The sequence below is a fragment of the Mus caroli genome, unplaced genomic scaffold (genome assembly GCF_978045245.1).
Source record: "Mus caroli unplaced genomic scaffold, Mus_caroli_1 scaffold_11, whole genome shotgun sequence".
Taxonomy (NCBI): domain Eukaryota; kingdom Metazoa; phylum Chordata; class Mammalia; order Rodentia; family Muridae; genus Mus; species Mus caroli.
In genome coordinates this window covers 49,746,182-49,769,044 of record NW_028227266.1, presented here as the reverse complement: position 1 = coordinate 49,769,044, position 22,863 = coordinate 49,746,182, and the positions used below count along the sequence as shown (strand labels likewise).

The following is a 22,863-nucleotide window of genomic DNA, read 5'->3' as shown; positions in this document are numbered from 1 at the left end:
GACAACATCAAAACTGTGTGAACTGAAACATACCTCTGAAGGAGAGACAGCCATTTGTCCTTTTGTTCTGGAGAACTGCAATCAGAGAAAATGGAAGAGGAAAAAAAAAGCCATATGAAATATTAATGCCAACATTTTAAAGCCCGCCACTCCAGGTGACTATACCAACAGCCTGCTGTTACAAATGTAGCCGTGCACGTACAGTACAAGCTTCACACCGCTGCTTAGAAGATGCTGCAGGCCCTGGGAATGATCACAGTCCAGTGTCACTTTTTTAAACTCACGCAGGTGGATCGGAGGCAGGCTGTTTTTAATGTGTTACTGTTCGCTCACCAGTGGCATTAGGCCACAGGGGAGGGAGGTCCCTTGGTGGAAAGAATATCTGATTTGGAATTGAAACAACTGCATGCAAGCTAGAGCATCATGGCAAGCCACTTATCCAAAGCTGCAGTTTTTATACCTGAGAAGCTGGGTTAATTATCCTCTCCAAGTGCTGTTTTCCAGCTAAAATTGTCATTTATAAAAACACAGAGTAAAGCCGGGCAGAGGTGGCACACGCCTTTAATCCCAGCACTTGGGAGGCAGAGGCAGGTGAATTTCTGAGTTCAAGGCCAGCCTGGTCTACAAAGTGAGTTCCAGGACAGCCAGGGCTACGCAGAGAAACCCTGTCTCGAAAAACCAAAAACCAAACCAAACCAACCCAACCCAGCCCCCCCCCCACAAAGTATAATATTATTACTTAATAAAATACTTAATAAAAGCTTAATATTGAGATGAAAGCGAGCTTTGGCGGATGGGCAGAAATGCTAGGCCCAGGAACCAGTCTATTGTCAGGAAAGGAAACGTTTTTTTAATCTCATATACACAAGGCAAAACAGCAGGAATTTAGTAGATTTGCTCAAAGCAAACTTATTTTAATTGCAAAAACATTTTTGATTAATAAGGATGTATGTACAATTAAATATGTTTCTACTGCCACTGCTGATGGTTAAAGTGAAACATTCATCTAATTTCTTCTTATATGATCCTGCCTGTCACAAATTCCACAGAGACAGTGAGGTTTTGTGAATTTTACTTACTTGGCCCTACAACAAGCAAGAGCCTTGAAAAAACGCTGAGTGTTGGTGCCTTCATTCAAGAGTTAAAGCCTCCCCTAGTCTTCCACTTCTCCTGGCTCTCCAGAACCCCCTGGCAGTTGCTGTTTCTGTTCTGCTCTGAGTTTTAAGCAGATAAGCAGTTAACTACAGGGCAGCCCGGTATTAAGACTGCATTTTTTTTTTATATTACAGGCAGACCTCAATAATTTATTTTTTGAAAGCCACTTAGCTTGGAAAAATTGTTTCCCAAAAAGTTATACAGAGAACAGTAAATTCCTGAAATTTGCCAGCCAGTTGCTTCTTCTGCACCATTGTTATCACAGTCACAAGGCAGAGAACCAGGAACTGCTGCCATTTACCAATAACCAAAACAGGGCCACACATGGCCTTTAGGGACTGTGTCGCCTTAGGGAAGATCTATAGTAATTTTTTAGTCTATGTTTTCCTTTGGCAGATTTGAGGAGGAGTGGCTAGGGAGTCTGGGATTTTCTAGGATTTGACAGATGTTTATGATTATATATATATACATATATATATATATATGTATGTATGTAGATGTAGATATATACATATATATTGTTGGGAGGGATGTGAATAAATGCTACAGAAGTGAATTGCTCTTATCAACATATATTGAGACACATGTGGCATTTGTATGACATTGCTGGGGATATTAGCCTTCATCAAGTGGTTAAAGAACTATGCTTTGCCCAAGCAAAATGGTCCCATATTTCATCCCTCTTAAAAAGAGTGGAGATTCTTGGTAACACATGGTCAGCCCCATGGGTGGATTGCTTCCTTTTACCAAGCTGATTAAACATTGGGAAGGGACACTATCTTTAGAGATCTGTCACGGACAGGAAGAGATACAGAGACTGACACAAACGTGCTTCTTCTGAACAGGCCCTGCATCAGGTCCTCAGTGCCCCACAGCGCATGGCAAGGCACGGCCTGACGGGCCTGCTCCCGATTTACAGAGAACAGTGTGGAAAGGTTTAGCAGTCGAGCTTCAGAATGACGCCTGGAGTAGACTGGTGCCTCCTGTGCGTGTGATGAACACTAGAATCGTTAAAGGGAAAATCAGTGCTGGAGGTGGTGTGCAGTCGTTCAAAATCACAGAGCCAGGCCGTCAAATAACCATGTCAGACTGAAAGACACACTCTGTAGTCACACAGACTCGGAATTAGTTTTAGGAAACTAAACACTTTAAAACAAGAAATATGCTTCTGGTTACCATATCTCTATAGATAGCTAATCAGAACTTAGCATACAAAGTACTTTGACACATCATCTGTATAACAAAAAACTGTTTTTTTTAAAATTGAGAGTAAACAAGTTATTCAAATATTATTCAAAATGACCCAATATTTAAACTTAACTCTGCTGGTTTATTAACAGTGAAGTGGCCTTTTTTGTGGTTCAAAAAGACTGATCAACTTAAAGTCTCAATATTTCAAACAAACCCCTAGCCATTAAGAATGGAGGGTTCCCGGATGGACCAATTCTACTTCCACAACCTCATACATTACTTTCCTACCAGTTGTCTCCAAAAAACTTTTTTTTTTTAAACCAACAGCTAGCCCAAGGTGAATTGCCCTTCTAATCCCCAATATTTATCACTAATTTTTACACATTTTAATCAAATAGTCTTCAGATGAAAAGTCAGCCATTGGGAGGATTTTATGGGCAAAGGAAGAATTACTCAATGCATAATCACATTTTCCTTAAACATTAGGCATGAAACTGGCAAAACCACATCTCTTTATCCTAGACATTGTTAACAGTAGCTGACCTTGGTAAGCCTAGGACAAACCTTGGCTCTTACCTGAAAGTAGCCACAAAGTTCACGGTAGGCCAGCCCAGGACAAAGGACTTCAGAGCATTCGTGTTGCCTTCTCCCACTTCCTCCACACAGCTAGCTGTCCACATGTCGGTTAGTCTTATTTTATTCTTTATCTTAAAATTGTTGTTATATCTAGCAAGACAGAAACCAAAACAGGTGCTCTTGTTATTTTGTTTCTTGAGTTTTACAGGAGGTTCCGTGTTTGTCCTGCGAGGGCAGTTTCTACCCATTGTGGGCGAAGAAAGTCTTATTGTTCCCGTCTCCAGTTCCTGAGTCAGCAGACTGTACTGTGGATGGTTACCCAGGCCTTTGAAACATTTGGGAAGGCTTGGTTCTCATGCCTGCATTAGCAGCAGAAAATATCTATAAACTGCCCTTTTCCATAGGTGGAGCACTACACTGGGATCAAAACCCAACTTAAATTTATTTTTGTGACAAAATATCAGTAATTTGCTTATTTTTAAAATTACTTCAACATATATACACAAAGACATGCTTTATAAGATGTTAAGTTCTTCCATGTTAGGAGTTAGAGAAATTGATAATAAGCTTTCAGTAGAATGGTTGTTAAGACTTTGTGGTTTCAGAAACACAGATTACCTTAAATTTCACTTAAGTGGTTCATTTTCTAGTATATTCTTGCAAACACTGAAAAACTGTAACCTAAAAACAGAACCTAAACTAGACAACAGCAGCAACAAAGCAGACAAAAGCAGAGGGGAGGGCTAACACAGCTAGTGGTCAGCTCTGGGGACTGAGGTGCCGAGTTCGTTAGCGGGCTGCGACTGTGTCTGGCAATATCTTCCTAATCATCCTCAAACCCTTGACATGGAGGCACAACGTATTCTAACCTAAATAATGTATTTAATACTCATGGTAGTTGTGAGACATAAGTAGTTAGAGGGCAGTGGGAACTATGAAGGGAATGCCCAGGGAAATGGCTCTCCTAGCCCAGGGAAATGGCTCACGTAGCATTTAGAACCATTTGGGAACATAAAAGCTGCAATGAAAATCAAAGATACAGCAGGCGGACAGGAGCCCCCCAAAGCCGTCACTACAGAGGTTATAAAGCTCAAGTGAGATTTATAGTGGTCCTTCAAGGACTTTGAAGGAGTGATGTGAAAGGAAACTAAATACTAAGGGCTGCACTCAGTTATTTCAGCAGATGAAGTCATCTGGCTACCACCCCGTCCTTCCTCCAAGGGCAAAGGGTGACAGAGTAGCCATAGGCTTCACCTAGCAGGGAGTTCACATAGAGGCTCAGCCGGTTACTAACTTAATAGTTCTGGAGTATCACTTCAATTTCCATTTTTACAAGGGACATAATAGTCAACTCAAAAGGGCCCTGAAAAGTAAAGCCTTTGGATTAATTACTAACAGGTTCTATCAAATTTTTCGCTCTTACTGCCATAAGCACACCTCTTGGATTAAACTTACTTTTGCCAAATTAATACCTAGCTTGGTCCAAGTCTTATTTTTCTGATGCACCATGACATAGTGTAGAGATAACAAGCGTTTACTTTTCTCTAGTGACTGAGAAATGCTTTGCAGAGAATGAATCTGTTAGAGTGGTCTGAACCTTGTTGGTGTCCTATAAATAACAAGGAAGCAGAATGGAGCAAGCTCTGTAGCCACAGCCTTTCTGTTAGCTGTCCCGTCAGCTAGTGTTCAACAGGAAGAGAATCTTCTTGGTACCCCTCTAAGGTGTAAACCCAACATCCCCAAGAAGTCTATAACTGCCATTTCCCCCAGGCAAACCCCTCATTGTCTCCTCCCAGGGCCACTACAGCAACCTCCTGTCTGTCACCTTGTTTCCACTCTTTTGATTTTCCGACAACCAGCTCTTTATGATGAATAAATATTTCAAAAATATGTATCACATGATGGCACTCCTCAATTGAATCTAAAAATTGATTTCAAACTCTAGTGTAGCTTAGTGATTCCAGCCTTCCAGAGGGCCCCTCCCCACCCCCCAGTACTCTCTGCTTCCTGATACACTACTGTGAATAGTGTATTTTATACCATGCCCAGGTTGGTCTGTGTAGCCAGTAGCACAGGTCAGACATGTTGGTGTTAACAGATCTGAAAGACTTTTCAGTGTGAAGGAGGCAGGTGACATGTTGTGAGATGTACTCCTGGAGGAGAGCAAAGGAAGGGAAATGAACGTCTCTGGCCAATAGCTAGGGAGAAACTCATGATGCTAGCTTGCAAGTGAATCCTCCAGTCAAGCCTCAGGGTCTGGAGGGCCATTGAGCCATAACTACCCTCTTCAATACTCTCGAGTCCTGATTCAAACTGAACGAAATGCTGGTAGTTTTTAAGCAGCTATGTTTCAGAGGAATCTGTTATTTATTTAGTTCATCCTCTCAAGGTTTTAAAGATTAGCTGCCTTTCATCCTTTAATAAGTCTTTACCCCAATTATGTACACAATACACTCCCTTATCTTCTACTTCCTATTCTAGCACCTAAGTTTTGCTCTGAGCATTGGGCGCTATCATCAACTCTTCACACACAAGGATGCAAGCTCTCACATCCCTTCCCATAAGGGTGGAGGCTTCAGAGGAGCAGGGATTAGACCCATCACATTCTTCACTGTCCCTCCTGAGGAACCTAAACACTCTTAATAAACAACTTTAAAAAAAAAAAACAAGCTCCCTATTTAAGATATTAGCTATAGGTGCTGGAGAATTAGCTCAGTAGTTAAGAATGTTGACGGCTCTTCCAGAGACCAGCTTCAATTCCCAGCACCAACATGTTGGCTCACAACCATCTATAACTCTAGTTAGGGGCTAGGGGTGTGGGTGGTGTCTGACGCTATCATCTGGCTTTTTTGGGCACTGCATGCACATGGAAAAAAAAAGTCCATATACATACAAACATAAAGCTTTTTAAAAGCCCCTTGATGGAGGCCAGACCAAGTAGAGAATGTGGTCTCCATTAGAAGAAAGTCGCTTTAAAACAATTACTTGCGGCATATGCAGTTTACTTACTTGATTTTGGCTGAGACAAACAGATCGTTGAATAGGAAAAGATGCCTCTCCTGCCTCTGCAGGCCTCTTTTAAGTTCCACTGGACCATCAATCAGCAGAGTCCGACTGGAGCACATGAACGACGACAGAAATGCACACGTGTCAATGCTGGCAGAATGGCTGTCTCTGAAAGAGACCACATGTAGCAAAGCTGTCAGTCAAATGTGCATCCTCAGGACAGAGATTTCTACAGTAGAGGCCGACAGTTGTTTATGGATATGGAACCCAAGGGCTTTTTTCTTTTTCTGTTTCCTTAAAGCAGAGAGGCTCAGTATCTTTTCTGGCCTCACTGCGGATTCTGCACACAGCAGTATCTTAGAACTTCATTATGAAAAAACAACAAAAAACAAAACAAAAAACCAAAACCTTAAAACAAACTTGAAAATAGCTTCCTAATAAATGCCCGTACAATTGAACTAGACATTGGCATTAATGTTTTATCTCACCGGTTCCTCACGTCCCTAATCCAACTGTCTTTTCTAGGATTCATTAACTCATTTCCTTTTTGGCATTTCAGTCTTAACTGTGTGTCATTAACCAGAGCCCAATGTTTACCTAACAGTTGTCCTATAATTAAAATGTATGCAGCAATGAAATGCACAAGGCCAAATTGCCAGTGCATATACCCCAAGTTTTGACAAATGCACTCACCTGTGAAATCTGAACTCCTAAACTAAGATACTGACAATCATTCCAAAAACCGCCATCCTTCTCTGTCACTATATGGGGCCATGTGCAGGTCGCTGGGTGGATTACCCGCCACAGGTCGAGACTGATGCTGAATTCAAGTTTTACACACCAATGACATCAAAATTATCCCACACAAGCACATTTTAGCCATTGTTAGCCTGCCTGCTCTGCATAGCCAGCATCTGTGAGCCAATGAAGAGTCTTTTGTTATGTGAGCTCAGGTGGCAGAACTCTTTCCCTCTTCCACATTCTCAGCAACAGCAACTTCACCTGCAGCACCCAGATGAGCTCCCTCCCACATCCTCCTCTTTAGGAGTTCCTTCTGGATGGCATCTCCTTGCCACAAGCCAATCTCAGGTGGTGAGGACCTCTCCACAGCCCTCATACTGCAGAATCAACCACAGATAACGCCTGAATGGCCAGGGGAGGTTGTGGCCTGGCAATGCTATACAAAACAAAGCGTCCTGTCTGGGCTACAGTTTGTTCTACGCTTTGGTTCAAACATTTACTTCTAAAACTTAGAAATTCAGGGCGAGAGCCACTAACTCAGGAGTGATCATTATTTGCTTGAGGTTAGCTTGGGCCAAGGTTTAATGTAGGTGATTTTTTTTTAAAGGTTTACCCTTGAAAGCAAAGGATTTCCACACATAATAAAACCTTTACCTCATAGTTAATATACCTTCAAATAGTATTTGGTGGTACTGTTGGAAAGACCCCCCCCAAAACATAGAAAGATTTTTTCATTTTCAAATTTAGCAATGTGCAAGTCTATTATCTGTAATTTTAAACTTTTTTATGTATGACAAGAAATGCTTCAAGACCTTAGTAAGCTGAGCCTCGATTTAAAACAAAAACAAAAACAACACATGTTACAGTACGTCTGAAGAAAATCAAAATCACTCGGCACTCACATAATTAAAAACTTTCATCTAAGGGAACTCATACATAGCTTTGGCATTTTTAAAAACTAGCATTTTGGTGTTTTTCTATTTAAAAATGCATTGTCAGACACTGATGAAGTATTTATTTTTATTCTGAGTGCAACAGAGGTGTGATTATTTTTGTCTCTTATAGTATAGGAATGGGAGGAGGGTAAGATCATAGCCTTCTGTTTAACTCTTCATACAGCCTGAGTAAGATCTACAGGTTATAATTAACAGAGCTCTAAACTGATTTAACAAGTACTGCAAACTATAAAAATTAACCTGCTGCAACTTCTGCATGAACATACCATCTTAAAGACTTTATGAAGCTACTTCTGAATGGCAAAGAGAATTTTTTTTTTCCGAGACAGGGTTTCTCTGTGTAGCCTTGGCTGTCCTGGAACTCACTTTATAGACCAGGCTGGCCTCGAACTCAGAAATCCTCCTGCCTCTGCCTCCCGAGTGCTGGGATTAAAGGCGTGCGCCACCACGCCCGGCTGCGGCAAAGAGAATTTTAAGACCTAGTTGTTACTAAAACCGGGTGACTTCCCTGAATCCTGGGATAGCATTATTCCCTAATATGTTCTGGTTGGGCTTACAGTAAAGCTCAAGTTGAGTTTTAGATAAAGCTTGAGAGTGGTAGTTGCTTCTTAGGAAATCACAAGGCAGTGGTTGGGGAGATGACTCAGTAGGGAAGGGGGTTGGGGTGCAAATGTGAGCATCTGAGTTTGAATCCCCAGAACCCAAGGAAAGCTGGGTGTGGTAGAGCAATCCGTGTTACCAGGACTGGCGCAGTGAGAGGGGAGCGGAGACTGGGGGCCCCAGATGGTGGCTGGCCCAATAGCCTGTGTGTGCACTGCTGAGGCTAGCAATAAAGACCCTGGCTCAGGGTAGAGAGGACTGACATCTGGGGTTGTCCTCTGACCGCCACCGATACAATGCTGTATCATCAGTTCACTGCTGACCCCACACCCCCAATACAAAGCATTACAAAGTAAAATAGACAAAACTGCTCAACTCTTCTTGGGAAACACCTATGTTCATAAGTGATAATCAATATGCTAAGTAGGATCCATACAACCTCAAGTCCTGGTACATTACCTAGTACACAATTACAATAATTATTGAAAACAATGTACTTCCTCAAAATATCCCCTAACTCAGAACCCATTCCAAATGTCCTATCTTCTATGATGGCGTTCTCGTAAACGAATCTTTGCCTGTCATCTCTTGTATGCTGTACACTCGGTACTCTGCTTCCTTACTATTGTCATTTAACACTGTGAATAGCATGCAATACATATAATAGTGTCACATTTTGCTTTGCTGACGGGTTCATTCGTGGAAGACAGATCTGATTGTTTCCCTGACCTCAAAAAGTCAGCTATCCAATAGAGGAATCGGACAAAGAAAACGATGAGAAACCAGTGACACGTCAGACATGCAGGGTACTGAGGCCCAGCAAAGCTATGAGCCTGGGTGGGTTAGGACAGTTTCTTGTAGGAGGCAAAGTCTTAAAGGATGGGCAGACAGATCAATAAACCCAGAAGGGCACTCTTAAGTAAAGGAAGTGTGTTCTAGGAAAAGCGTTGTTCGGGAGGGATTGGATTACAGGACTGGTGAAGGATATTTCCCTGTGTTATAAGAATCTCATTTAGACTTTACCCCAAAGCACAGGAGGCTTTTAGGTAGGATGCTGTGTTTGTAACATATTGAAGGGAACAGAGAAGGGTAACTTAGGGAGAGGAAAACCACTAGGAAGCTGCCACAGTAAACTTAGGCAAGAATGTGGGACATTCAACAGTGAGGAAGAAAAGGACAAAGGAAAACACATTTTAGAATTATTAAAATCTGCACTGCTAAAACTGTAATTAGCTGTGGTACTAAAATGAAAATAAAATGGACAAGAATGTAAGCCTTACTGTTCAGTCTTTACTCAACTTTTCTTTTATTCTTGTATGCCTTGCTGGGCATTGAACTTAGGGCCTTGTGCATTCATGGCAAGTGCTCTACTACTGACCCATGTCCCCTGCCATCTGATTTCTATTTTAAGGCAGCCTCACCAAACTCCCCACAATGGCCTTGAATTTATTCTGTCATCCAGACAGGCTTTGGGTGTGCCATGACTCACAATCATGTTTTGTTGGGTCCACACAGAGACAGTAACAATTTTGCACACAGTTTGTCACTTTCCTTCTATGTCTACTGTACTTCCGCCCCCTGCCCCCCCCACCACAAAGTACTTAAACCAGTGATTTTTGCTTAACTATTGCTGTTTTTAAAGGCTCATCTAATTTTGAATTCTGTCAAAAGTTATATCAAATAACATAGATTTTTTCATATTTGTCTGTATGTGTGCATGTGTGTACATGTGCATGTGTGTGCGTGTGTGTGTGTGTGCAAGGTATGAGAAGTATATATGTGGGAGATAGAAGTCAAACTCAGTGTTTCTTGGGAGATGTCCACTTGTGTTTTGTTTTGTTTGTTTTGTTGCTGTTGTCAAGACAAGGGTCTCACACTGGGAACTGGGCTCACCATGACCTGGGAGCCCACCCATCAATCAGCCTGTCTTGGCCAGCAAGCTCTAGAATCCTTCTATGTATATACATCTCCAGTGCTGGGATTCCAAGCATACAACATCATGCCCAGTCTTTTACCGTGGTGCTGCGGACCAGACTAAGGTCCTCACTGCTGTGTGTCGAGCTCTTTACTGACTAAGATCTTTCTACTGCCCTTGCATTTTACTCACTTAAAAATGTAAAATTCATTAGCACAATATGCATAATGAGCAACCGTTATCACTATCTAGTTATTGAAGACGTATATCACTCATAAAGGAAAGCTCCTCATCAGGCCTGCCCCTGCCCCTCATGGATCTGCCTACTTGGCATACATCATACTGGTCTGTATGTGTTCTCGTCTGTCTCCCTGCTTTAGGCTAGTATATAAGAGTTTCAAGGTTCGTTCTGTAGCTTGTCTCAATGCTTTTTATTGCTACTACATGTTACACTGTATGGATATATTTCTGAAGTCATTAGCTGAGGGGTACTTTGGCTGTTTGAACCTTGTGGCTACTGTGACTGATGCTGCCACGGAAATGTCTGTTCTCAGTGCTGAGTATACTGAAGTGCTGGATTACATGACAATTCCATATATAACGTACTGAAGAACTACCAGACCTCACCATAGTCGCCTTATCACTCCATACCCCACCAGTGATGGATAACAGGCCCTCTTCTGCTTATGTTTTAAGGGTATTCTAACACACATACACACACACACACACACACACACACACACACACACACACACACAGAGCCAGAGCCAGAGAGAGAGAGAAACAGGGCCCCATAGCCACTTCTATAGTTTGTAACAGATGCCTTAACTGAACTCTACTTTCCATTCTTCAATTCACATTTAATATTTCCATCAAACTGAAGCTTCTAAATGCATCGTGCCAATGATCTTAGAATGTAAGCCGTCTAACAAGTAAGCTCACCTTGGCTATGATATGCCAGTTTATAACTCTCTTTATCGTCTTAGCGTGGTATCCCTGCTGAGCTGTTCCAAATAAACTAGGCAAGAAATAATTTGAAACAAAAGAACACAGCCATTGAAATGAGGCTACAGAATCACTATTGGTACCCATCCATGTCGTTCAGCAATAACACTCCATTTATGGTATAGTCGTGACCTTCTTGAACATTTCAGCAGTAAAACAAAACCTGGAAATCTAGTCTAAAGCAATTATGTCTTACTCATGGGTAAACAAGCAGGTGCTGAGGCCTCTCAGTATTTATCACTGTAATAAAATTCACATGCAAATTACTAAAAAAATACTACTAAGTATACTATGAAATGAAAGTGTGCCATATCTTTTTATCTATCTATCTATCTATCTATCTATCTATCTATCTATCATCTATCTATCTACCTACCTACCTACCTACCTACTTACCTATCTCCAAATTAACTAGGCAACATAATGAACAGAGAAATGCCCTGGATTGTGAGAACAGAGCCTAGTGATAATGCTAATATTACGATAAAAATGAACTCAGGACAAGGGCTTTGAAGAACAGATGGAACAATGTTTAAATAAACAGAATGAGCAGCAAGAAATATACAAAGGACCACTATAATCAGTAATTATTGATTAGAGTAGGTAGTATCTATGTTACAGTCATCAATATATCATATATATCAATATATCATATATTGAGTACATTAATAATTAGATGATATAAATATTCAAAAATGAAGGAACACAGACAAGTAAAACAGAGTAGCAAGACAGAAGAAGGACATGAGGGGCAGATGGATGCCAATAAACAGTTACACTAATAGAGTCAGACCCCCACACACAACAGAGAGTGTTTCTAAGACTAAAGCACTTAATGCCTTCACAGCCTTGACAAAGAAGTGGTTCAACAACACTGACTTAGAGTTTAAGGCACTTGTGAAATGTTAGTGACAAAAGGTTTTGTGATTGGTCTCTCCAATGCAGTCTCCACTTTCCTAATGTAGCCACATTTTAAATCAGTTCCTCAGGCATGGCGACCCCCATGCATAACATTTCATCGCTACTATGCAACTATAATTTGACGGCTCTTAAGAATTGTCATGTAAACATCTGTCTTCCTAGTGATCTTAGGAGACCCTAGTGAAAAGGTTATTCCATCCCCAAAGGGGTCATGATGAATGCACGGATCGAGAGCTGCTGTTTATCCAAAGACCACAGAATATACTCAAAGACATGGCAGCTCCCTTAACAGGAGGAATCATGGATTTCAGAACTTCAAATGAGACGGTAACTTTGCAAGGGCAGTTCTATTGCAAAATGAAAGGATGACGAGAAGCAGGTAAGCCTCAGGTAAGCCTCAGGGGAGGACCAGAGGAAATGCCACATGAATCTCTTACTTTTATGTGGCCTGTTGACTTCAAAATACCATCTATCCCTATTATGAACTAACTAAGATTAATTTCAGTCATACTGAATCAGAGAATACTAAACACATTCCAACAACTTAAGCAATTTATATATGTACGGGTTAGTGTGATGGGGCCACATGTTTGAATGCTAACTGATTAAAAATTAAGCCAGACCGATCACATATTGACTAGATTCTCCGTGGGCAGATTGGTTCAGGTAACAACTAAACAGTGGATGGCATGTGGGAAGGAAGAAAACAATTATAGCTCATTCAGTCATTCTGTCTGTAACTTACAGATATCCTAAAGTTAAAAATGCCACCCGATAACTTTAATTTTCCTTTTGAGGTAAGCTTGCTATGTGTGTTGCCCAGGCTGATCTTGAACTCCTGAACTCCAGTGACCTTCTTGCTTCAGCCTCCCAAGATGGCTAGGATGATTAATCATGTGCTTTTGTGTCCAGCTAACAACGTCTAACTAGAAGATTAAGGAATACAAATTACAAAGTCCTTAAGGTGGTATGCCACTGGCAGGGACTGAGGCTGTTTATAATCTCCAGCTCATTTACAGCAAAATATCAATATTTACTTAGTATATAAATAAGTCGATTCCATTAGCTGGATGCTGGTGAAAGAATGAGGCTGGCAAGCAAGAAGCCTTCCCTGCCCCTGTCTCGTACCGGACCTCTCAGGGTAAGGAGGAATCTCATGGCGAGCACTGTCGTCTTCATGGTTTTGCTTTGCAGCTTTAGTTTCCTGACTCTAAAGAGTTATATGAAAAATTTCAGAAATAAATAGTTCCTGAGTTTAAACCACACGCCATCTTAGGCAGCGTCATAAAACTTGTCTCTGTCCCACCTTGTATCTGTACTATGTATCTTTATCACTTTTTGCCTTCGTTTTCAGACTGATGCCACACACACACACACACACACACACACACAAATCAGTGCAGTGTTCAAGTAACCTTTGTGTAACCGCCTGATGCTGTGTCACAATGCCCATGTCATTCATGGTACCACACAGATAGAGCATCATTTCATAATGTCACAAGATATGTAACGACAGCACAAAGGACACTCTGAAAGACTGTATTCACAACCTAGCTTTTATTATAATGTACAATTGTAATTATTTTGTAATCACTTTATTAGTTGTTGCCAACATCTTGCTATTCCTAATGTATGGATTAAACTTAATCATAAGTATAACTTAGTGTAATATATGTATGTATATACACATATACATATACATACATATATGTGTATATCTTGCATATATATATATACACATATCTTGCATATATGTACGTATGTGTATATATATATATATATACATATATATATATATATATATCTTGCAAAGGTAGGAAGAAATTGTTCTTTTGTGGAGAATAATTCTGATGGGCCTATAGGAACCAATTACTTCAATTTGTGTTAACATCAAACTTTCATTCACTGATGATTTTAGAAGGCCACTGTATACAAATTTTGGGAAAATATTAAAAGTTATCAATAAAATTAGAAACATATAACCTAAGTGTCTAAGTCTAGGGGTGTCCTAATAAAATGTATTAAGCTATCATTTATTAGATTTGTAATGTTTATACCCATGCAACGCTAGCATCCTAACTAATGTTCAAATGGCAGTACTAATTGCACTAAATGAGTTACTATAAAAAGGAAGGGGTTGAAGATGGCTCAGTGGTTGAGAGTCAGAACTGTTCTTGCTGAAAATCAAAAACTGGTTCCCAGTGCCCATGCTCATAAGTGCCCATAATTCCGGCTCTGGGGGATCCAACACCTAGGAACTCAGTGGGCATTTTCCTCTTGTGCACGCCCCCCTACCCCCACATTTTAAATGAATAAAATTAACATTTTTAAAGAACGAAGAGAGGAGGTTGGGAAGGGTATGTGGGTAGAGTGATCTGGTAGTAACTGGAGGGAGGAATTGGGGATGGATGTGATCCAGAGACATTGGATTCAGGTATTAAATTATCCAAGGATAATGAAAAAAAAAATTAAATCATATAGTACAGCCAAGTTGGCTCCATTTTATGAGTGCACAGTTGGTTCGACATCAAGTCAATAAATGTACTATACAATACTAATAAAGACATCAGTCACATGATCATCCTGATAGATGCATAAGCAGTTCTGAAAACATTCAACAGTCTTTCAGGATAAGAGTTATGAAGAAACTAGGAATAGATGGAATATATCTCAACACAATAAAAGCTAAACATAATAAAAAGCAGCAGCCATTATCTTACCAAATGGCAGAAAATGGAGATCGTTTTCCCACAGATCTAGACTTTTAAGTAAAGGACATCTCCACATTTGATTCCTAGTCAGTATTTATAGCGCTTGATTCTTACATAGAATGACGAGAAAACAGAAGGATATAAAAAAAATGGCAAAAATTGAATAGGACATGGTTCTATTCTCAAAAGAGCCATGGCCTTCTTAAAGTTTTGGATGTAGTAAATACTTCAGTAAGGTTTGTAGAATACCAAGAGTCATGTACAATAACAAACCTGGTAAGAACAAAATCAACACAAAGAAGAAAACCTAACTGAGGAGATGAACGACTTCTACAAGGAAAACTGCAATGTGCTGAGAGAAGAAATAGAAACAGTGGTAGCTGAGGGAAGACCTTCCAGTGTCTGAATTATCACTGTGAATATGGGCTATGCTAACAAAGGTAATCTACGGGATCAGTACAACGTACATTAGAAGTCCAGTGACACTCGTAGCAGAACTAGGAAAAAAACAATCTTAACATTTGTATGGAAGCACAAAAGACACAGAAAGAACACAGACCTGGGTGCCTGGAACCAAACTCTGGTCTTCTGCAACAGCTGTAAACACTCTTAACCACACAGCCCTTTCTCCAGCCTCCAGATCTCAACACTTCTTGAGAATTATTTTTGGCTATCAGTCATGAGGAACCATCATATTAAAACCATCATTCTCAACACGCTCTTCCTCATGCTGACATTATGAAGAGTTTAGTCACAGTGACCTCACAATGTTAACTATTGGGCGATCTGGCTTCTATTTTACTCAACTTTTCACAGATGTTAAGAGGACGAGAATAATAGATTACGCTAATGATTGCTGCCGCATATTAAAGTGTGAAATCCACAGGTTAAAGGTTCGACAAAATAACAATCGACAGTTCAACCAGTAATTTTCCACAGTAACTCATCACAGAGATGATGCATTTTTCTCTTAAAGCAGAAAAGGCACACATTGCATCTGTGTTGGCCGGACTGAGCAAACACATGTGTGGGTCTTATTTCTGTCCAGGCCCTGAAAATGTTAGTACAATGTCATCAGACTCTTTCTGTGTTCATATCGCTCAAATTCTAAAGCATGAAGCAGTGCTACCCCCCACAGACAAGTACACAGGCACAGACACACATACACAGAACGGAGTGGATATTAAAATCTAGGATCACATGGAAAAGCAAGTGTGGCCTTTGAGTTAGGCTTATTTTGCTTAATTAATGATTCCCAGCTGTGCCCATTTCCCTGCTTTTGTCATGAGCTCAATTCTCTTTACAGTGGGGTAAACTCCACTGCGCATGTATAGCACACTTTCCTAATCCATGCCTCCACTGAATGGAAAGCTAGCCTGGTTCCATCTCTTCCACTGTTGCAAAAGCAAAGCAACAAATGTGGACATGCACGAATCTTTGAGTTAGGACTATGGTCCTTTGGGTACATATGCAGGAGTGGAAGAGATGGTGCAGTGGAGCAAGAATAGCTCCAACAGGCGCCTATGCTTGAATCCATCTCTTTTTCCGCCCTCCTTCCCTCTCTCTCTTCCCCATCTCTCTCCTGGTTATTTTAAAATATGAGCTCTCAGCTACTGCTCCAGCATCATGCCTACCTGCTGCCATGTTTCCTACAGTGATGATCATGGACTCTAACCCTAAAACTGTAAGCCCCAAATAAACTCCTTCGTTAATAAGTTGCTTTGGTCATGGTGTCTTAGCTCAGCAACAGTAAAGTAACTAAGATACATGGTAAATTATGTTTTAGGCTTTTGTTTTTGTTTTTTTTGGGGGGTTTTTTTTTGTTTTTTTTTTTTTGAGAAATTCTGAGCTTAATTAGTGGCTGCATTAGTTTAAATTTCCACTAGCAGTAAATCAGGGGTTGTCTAAAATTAAGATTTATTTTTAGTCTATCAATTAATGATTAGCTGTGGAATCTGACCTGGGCAGGACTGGGAGAAATATAACGTACAGAATAACTGAGTTAGTTACTTTTGGATTGGAACATTAATGTAAGCTCCATGAAGCCAGTGGGGTGGTTTTTTGTTTTGTTTTGTTTTGTTGTTGTTCTTTTGGTTTTGTTTATTTGTTTTTGTCTCTACCTAGAAGTATCAGATGATAGAAAACACACTAAATGTTTGCTAAAACAATTATAATGATGAATGTTTATGTTCTTATAAAACGCTCTGTGTGTGTGTGTGTGTGTGTGAGAGAGAGAGAGAGAGAGAGAGATAGGTAGATCACTGGAAGCAGATTTCTGCCTTGGATGCAAATCTGGGAATAGGTAACATCTATTCAGTCTGGTACCTTGTACTGAACTCTGGGACTGCCCACCAGAAAGAGGGGATCTTCCCCAACCACCCTAACTTACTCACCTTCTAATAGACCCATTTTAACTTATATCAGACGCCACTTTCTAACATCCTAAGTTATTTGTACTCTTTTTATTCATACTCTCCCTGCTAGAATATAACATCTACGAAAGCAGAAACTTTTCAAGTACATACCCCAAAACCTGGAAAAGTAAATAATTTATTGTCACTAAAATCTTTGTTAAATAAACGAACAACTTCCAGGCATTGTATTTTAGAGGGCGAATGAATCAGATAAAACTGTTCTTCCGGGACTCACAGTATATGAAGGCACAACAGACAATATAGATTAAGAAGACCTGATCCAAAAATCTGAAATCCAAAGTACTCTTTAGTCTAAAAGTTTCTGAGTGCTGCCAAACTGATGTCAAAATGAGAAACTTCACATCTGACCTCTCATGACAGACAATAGCAGAGTTCAGAAGGGCAAAAGCCATCATACAATCAATCGTCTTCTAGCTGATATAAACAAGGTGTGCATGAAATATAAGTGAGTTTTGTGTTTTAGAGTTGTGGTCCAGCCTCAAACATGTGATTATTTAAAAGTTTCAAATCTACAATTTTCAAACTCTGAAAATCTAAAACAGTTTTTCCCCCTCAAGAATTTCAGACAGATTAAAAACTCAACCTGCATTAGAAAAAAGAAATTTGAGGGCCATGCGTACAGAAAATTTCCTTACGTCCCTATTCCCCCCCCCCCCCCCCAACGATTTCAGTTTGCAGCACAACTACTTACTTATCTCATTTTCTGTGCCAACCACCCTGCCAAGGCTTAGTCACTCCCAAGGAAGACTTCATCTACACAGTGCCTTAGGACAGTAGCTGTCAAACTTTCATCTACCGGAGAACCACAGACAGAGCTTCTTAAAATACCGAGTGTGTTTACCATCCTTGGTGGTTTTGATTCAGAATGGGGCAGGCAGGGGCAGGGTGCTACCGTGGGTTCTAGGCTGCCAGGTGATGCCGATGTTACTCCTGAGGATGAGGTTCCTCTCTGGACAATCACTATTCCACATTGTGGTTCCCCATGACTGACAAGTCAGAAGAGAGCACTGTCGTGATTCCCAGACACAACCCTGGCAGCAGAAGTGAGGAAACACTTCAAGTCAAGGGCAAAGAACAAGGATGGAGTGCCCTCTGGTCAGCTTTTCAAAGGGCTTGGGTCTCCAGGCCTGACCTAGGGATGAAGAGAAGCAGGTCAACCTTCTTCTGCATACCACTCCCGTTAGATCTCAGTGGCAGGGAGCCCATGCATCAGGCTCACCTGCAGAAGCCTTTCATGAGCCCTGACACAAAGATGGAGCTGTTAATTCAAAGAGTGCAGTCTTTTGGGACAAATATCTTGACCTCTCCCCAGCTCTTAGACCTCAGAGAGTTTACTCACATTTTCAATGACCTAGAAAGCAAACAAAAACTACTGCTATTTACTATATGACTGCTGTACTTGCTAGTTTTGTGTCAATTTGACACAGCTGGAGTTATCACAGAGAAAGGAGCTTCAGTTGAGGAAGTGCCTCCATGAGATCCAACTGTAAGGCATTTTCTCAATTAGTGATCAAGGGGGAAAGGCCCCTTCTGGGTGGGACCATCTCTGGGCTGGTAGTCTTGGTTCTATAAGAGAGCAGGCTGAGCAAGCCAGGGGAAGCAAGCCAGTAAGGAACATCCCTCCATGGCCTCTGCATCAGCTCCTGCTTCCTGACCTGTTTGAGTTCCAGTTCTGACTTCCTTGGTGATGAACGGCAGTATGGAAGTGTAAGCCGAATAAACCCTTTCCTCCACAACTTGTTTCTTGGTCATGATGTTTGTGCAGGAATAGAAACCCTGACTAAGACAACTGCCTTGTTGCTTGAGAACAATGGTCTCTTGGCCATCTACATTTATGTCTACAAATGAGATAAATAAACACTCAGTATCTTACGCTTAAGTCACCCCTTCAGGAACTCAAAGGGCTGTGAAGAGCTCTTCAATACCTTAGAAAAATCTCTGCATTCACAAAAGATGAATAATGTGCCCTTGCATTCACTGGCTCACCTCGGTATTTTCAAAGGGTCTCTTGGCACACTAGGCAGAAAGTTAGAAGTCTATTCTTTTCTGTGACCACAACAAGTTACTATTGCTGTGATGAAACACCACGAGGCAAGCTGAGAGGAAAGGGTTTATTTGGCTTACATTTCAACATCACAGTCTATCACTGAACAAAGTCAGGACAGGAAAAACAGGGCAGGAACCTGAAGGCAGGAGCTGAGGCAGAGGCTGCGGAGGGATGCTGCTTACTGGTTTGTTCAGCCTGCTTTCTTATAGAACCCAGAGCTACCAGCCCAGGGATGGCACCACCCACAATAAGCTACCCGCACCCCCCAATCACTAAGAAAATGTCCTCCAGGCTTGCCTGCAGCCTGATCTTACAGAGGCATTTTCTCAATTGAGATTCCCTTCTCTCAGAGGACTAGAGTTGTGTTGAGTTGACATCAAAGTATCCAGCACAACTGTCAATAATGTGGGATTTGTAGTCAGAATTTAAGTCCTGACTCTCTTACTTACTAGTTGTGTGTTCTGGCCTTAAAACTCTATGAGCTGAATGCTTTCTTGTATACCGATGAGAATAACTAAAGAATATTATCTTTCGAGGTTAAAATACAGAAATCTTTACAGAAAGGTGGCACATAGTGAAGGCACAAGGAGTTAAATTACTGACATTGAAAATCATCTGAAATTCAAAATCTTGCTCCATCAACAGGAAATCTGGTACATGTTGTGATATCAACTTATAGATTGATAATTGCAAAGGAGGAAAACTACCTTAATAAAGCCTATGAGGTCCCCTTGGCCAGGTCAGACAACCTGATATTAATGTGAGCCCTGAAGTGATATGGCATAAACGTATACCACATTGTCTAGAAGACGGTTTTTAGATTGGAGATTATACTGGACATCTGCCTCAGATCTGTGATGCTCAGAAGCACAGATGTGTCAGGGAGCACTGCTACAACTCAGCCTTCCCACTACAAAGTTAGCCCATCTTCCCAGTGTTTGCTGGAGGTCAAGACACAGACTTGACCTTCTTCTCACTCTCCCCTCTTCATCTCTTTTTCTTTTAATAAAAACCAGACGAGTCCCAAGTTCAAAAAGAATTAGTCCATTTCAGTGCCCAGGTGCACAAACATAATCCTAAACTCAGTTTTATACAATAAACGTAAAACACACGTTTAACCAACATGTTAGGCTGCAAACCCTGGGATAAAATCATCCGTATGACAAAAAATTCATACTCAGAATTTAACTGAAAAAGACCTGTAAAAGACAAGGAGGGGAGTTTGCAAATTTAGAGAATTTTACTTCTTACTGCCATTATCATCTGCAAACGTTACCTGAAGACAGGGTACAGTTTAAGAAAAATTTAGGTAGCACTTTAATAATCAATGTATATGAAGTATACCTTACAAATAAAATAATCAAAATAACTCAGCATTAACTTTTTATAAGAGTATGACTATAGATTTCAAAGATAAATGATTAGACAATATTATGAGGAAATATAGGGCTATGTAACAGACAACTTAAAGGAGACAGAAAAAATCCTTAATATAACACACCACAGCTTACTGAAAAAGGAATGATACAAACATCCTTAGTACATAAACTTAACACCATCACAGACATCCATGCCACACATACACATAAACTAGACTTGCAGACCCAAGCAGCTTCCAAGGTGAAGTCAAACATTTGAGAGAGCACTACCTTCTACACAAACTCTTCCAGAAAACGAAAGAAGGAAAGAATATTTCCCAAGTTATTCACAAAATATCAAAGTAGTATCAAAGCCAAAGACACTACAGGTAACAAAACAAGAAAAGAAAACAAACAAAATACCAGGCCAAATATCTTCCAGAAATATAGGCCTAGGGACACTAAAAATACCCTTCAAACTGAATTCAACAATAAGTCATAAAAATGGCCTTATATCATGATATATAGTAGGCTTTGCTCAAGAATATAAGGTTGCTTTCACGTGAGATCAACGTAACCTGCATAGTAACAAAAGGAAAAATTAAATGATCATTCTTATGGTGATGCTTAAAATGTATTTGATAGGACATAATATTCATCAGAATCCATTTTAGGAAGGGAAGGCAAGCTTGCTCTCTCTCCTTTACTTCTGGGGAGATGTCTGCTGATACCAGTCTCTCTGCTGTACTGCAGATTCTGACTAGAGAAATCAGAATCTGAGGAAGAGACAGAGAACGTTCAGATCAGAGGGAAGCAGCAAGGGTTATGTTCATGGGTGGCCCAGTCTATGTAGAGTTCCATGGAAGCCACAAAAAATAACTCAAGCTAACTCAAGTGAATGTAGAAATACTTTAGAATATGATCACTATAAAAAGCCAAGTACATTTCTGTATATAGAGAACACACATTCAAAAGTGAAATAAAAATGTTATTTTTTTTTTTTTGACTACAGTACTGTCAATGAAAAGCTGTTCCTATTGTCTCAGGCCCAGTCTTATTGGAATTGCCAATCATCAGATTAACACATTTACATGGACGATCTTAGGGCGTGAAATAACCAGAAATATGGGGGGAACCCCATAACAGTGAAGTCGAGAGACTCACACACCTAGATTTGAAAAGGTTTCAGAGCTCTTATTACTGGGATAGTGTCATTTGGGCATGAATAGCATTGAGTACAGAAGAAGGTATGTCCGGGACACAGCAAAATGACTGTGTGACAAAGAAGGAAGGGAGCTGCATAGGGAGAGGGTTCTTTAAAAGCTTGGAAGTCACTGGATAACCACATGCAATAAACTTGAATACTGACTTTCATTGTAGATCATACATAGAAATGACCCAAAGTAGAGCATATTCCTAAATGCAAGCATTGCTAAAATAAGGCACAAAAGGATTATCTTGACCTTACATCTAGCCAAAAAGAAAAATAAATAGAGAAAAATAAACAAATAAAAAACAAAATGATAATAATAAAAAACAGAATATAGCACAAGGCTTAAAAAGAAACAAGCACTAAGCTGAACTTGATTAAAATTTACAATCTGTCTCTTTCAAGGACAGTGTTGTTGGGGGAAATCACCAGCTCTATGTTTAGAGGGGGGGAAATCACAAGGCATGCACTGGGGCAAAGCTTAGCATATAGGCAACTGCATGGAGATCTGAAAACAGTCTACCAGCATTGAATCATGGGTAATAATGGTTCACATCTTCACATGATCTTAAACTGCAGCTGGAGCTAGTGGGGAATGGGACCTGTAGTATTTCAGTGGCCATCATACTGGACAGTACAAACCATAGCATTTAACACTCATAACTCAACAATCCAAACAACTCATGAATCAAGACATGTAAACTAGCATTCTACCAGAGAAGATACAGATATTAAATAAGCTGACGAGAAGATGCTCAACACCATTAGTAACCAGATAGATCACAACTAAACCAACAGGAGATAAAATGGCACGATACAAAGAATACTCAACATTAAAAAGCTGGACCATACCTGGCGCTGACAAGGGTATGGTACACATGTAGCTCCTGGGAATATAAAGTGGTACAGCCACTCTGGTGTTTATTTTGTTTTGTTTCTTTGTGTGTGTGTGTGTGTGTGTGTGTTGGTATATATTCTTGCCAGGGGAAGGAAGCAAGTGGAGGTCAGAGTACAATCTTTTGGGGTTAGTTCTCTC

The 22,863-nt window shown here is 40.4% G+C and overlaps 1 protein-coding gene across 1 annotated transcript in view; it reads right to left on the bottom strand.

Annotated features, from left to right (window-relative positions):
* The window catches only part of Arhgap20 (Rho GTPase activating protein 20), an 82,598-nt gene that overhangs the window by 28,836 nt on the left and 30,899 nt on the right, over positions 1-22,863 (bottom strand). The window contains 3 exon segments of the mRNA XM_021172655.2: positions 34-75; positions 2,923-3,072; positions 5,932-6,096. Coding sequence (XP_021028314.2) covers positions 34-75; positions 2,923-3,072; positions 5,932-6,096 — 357 coding nt within the window.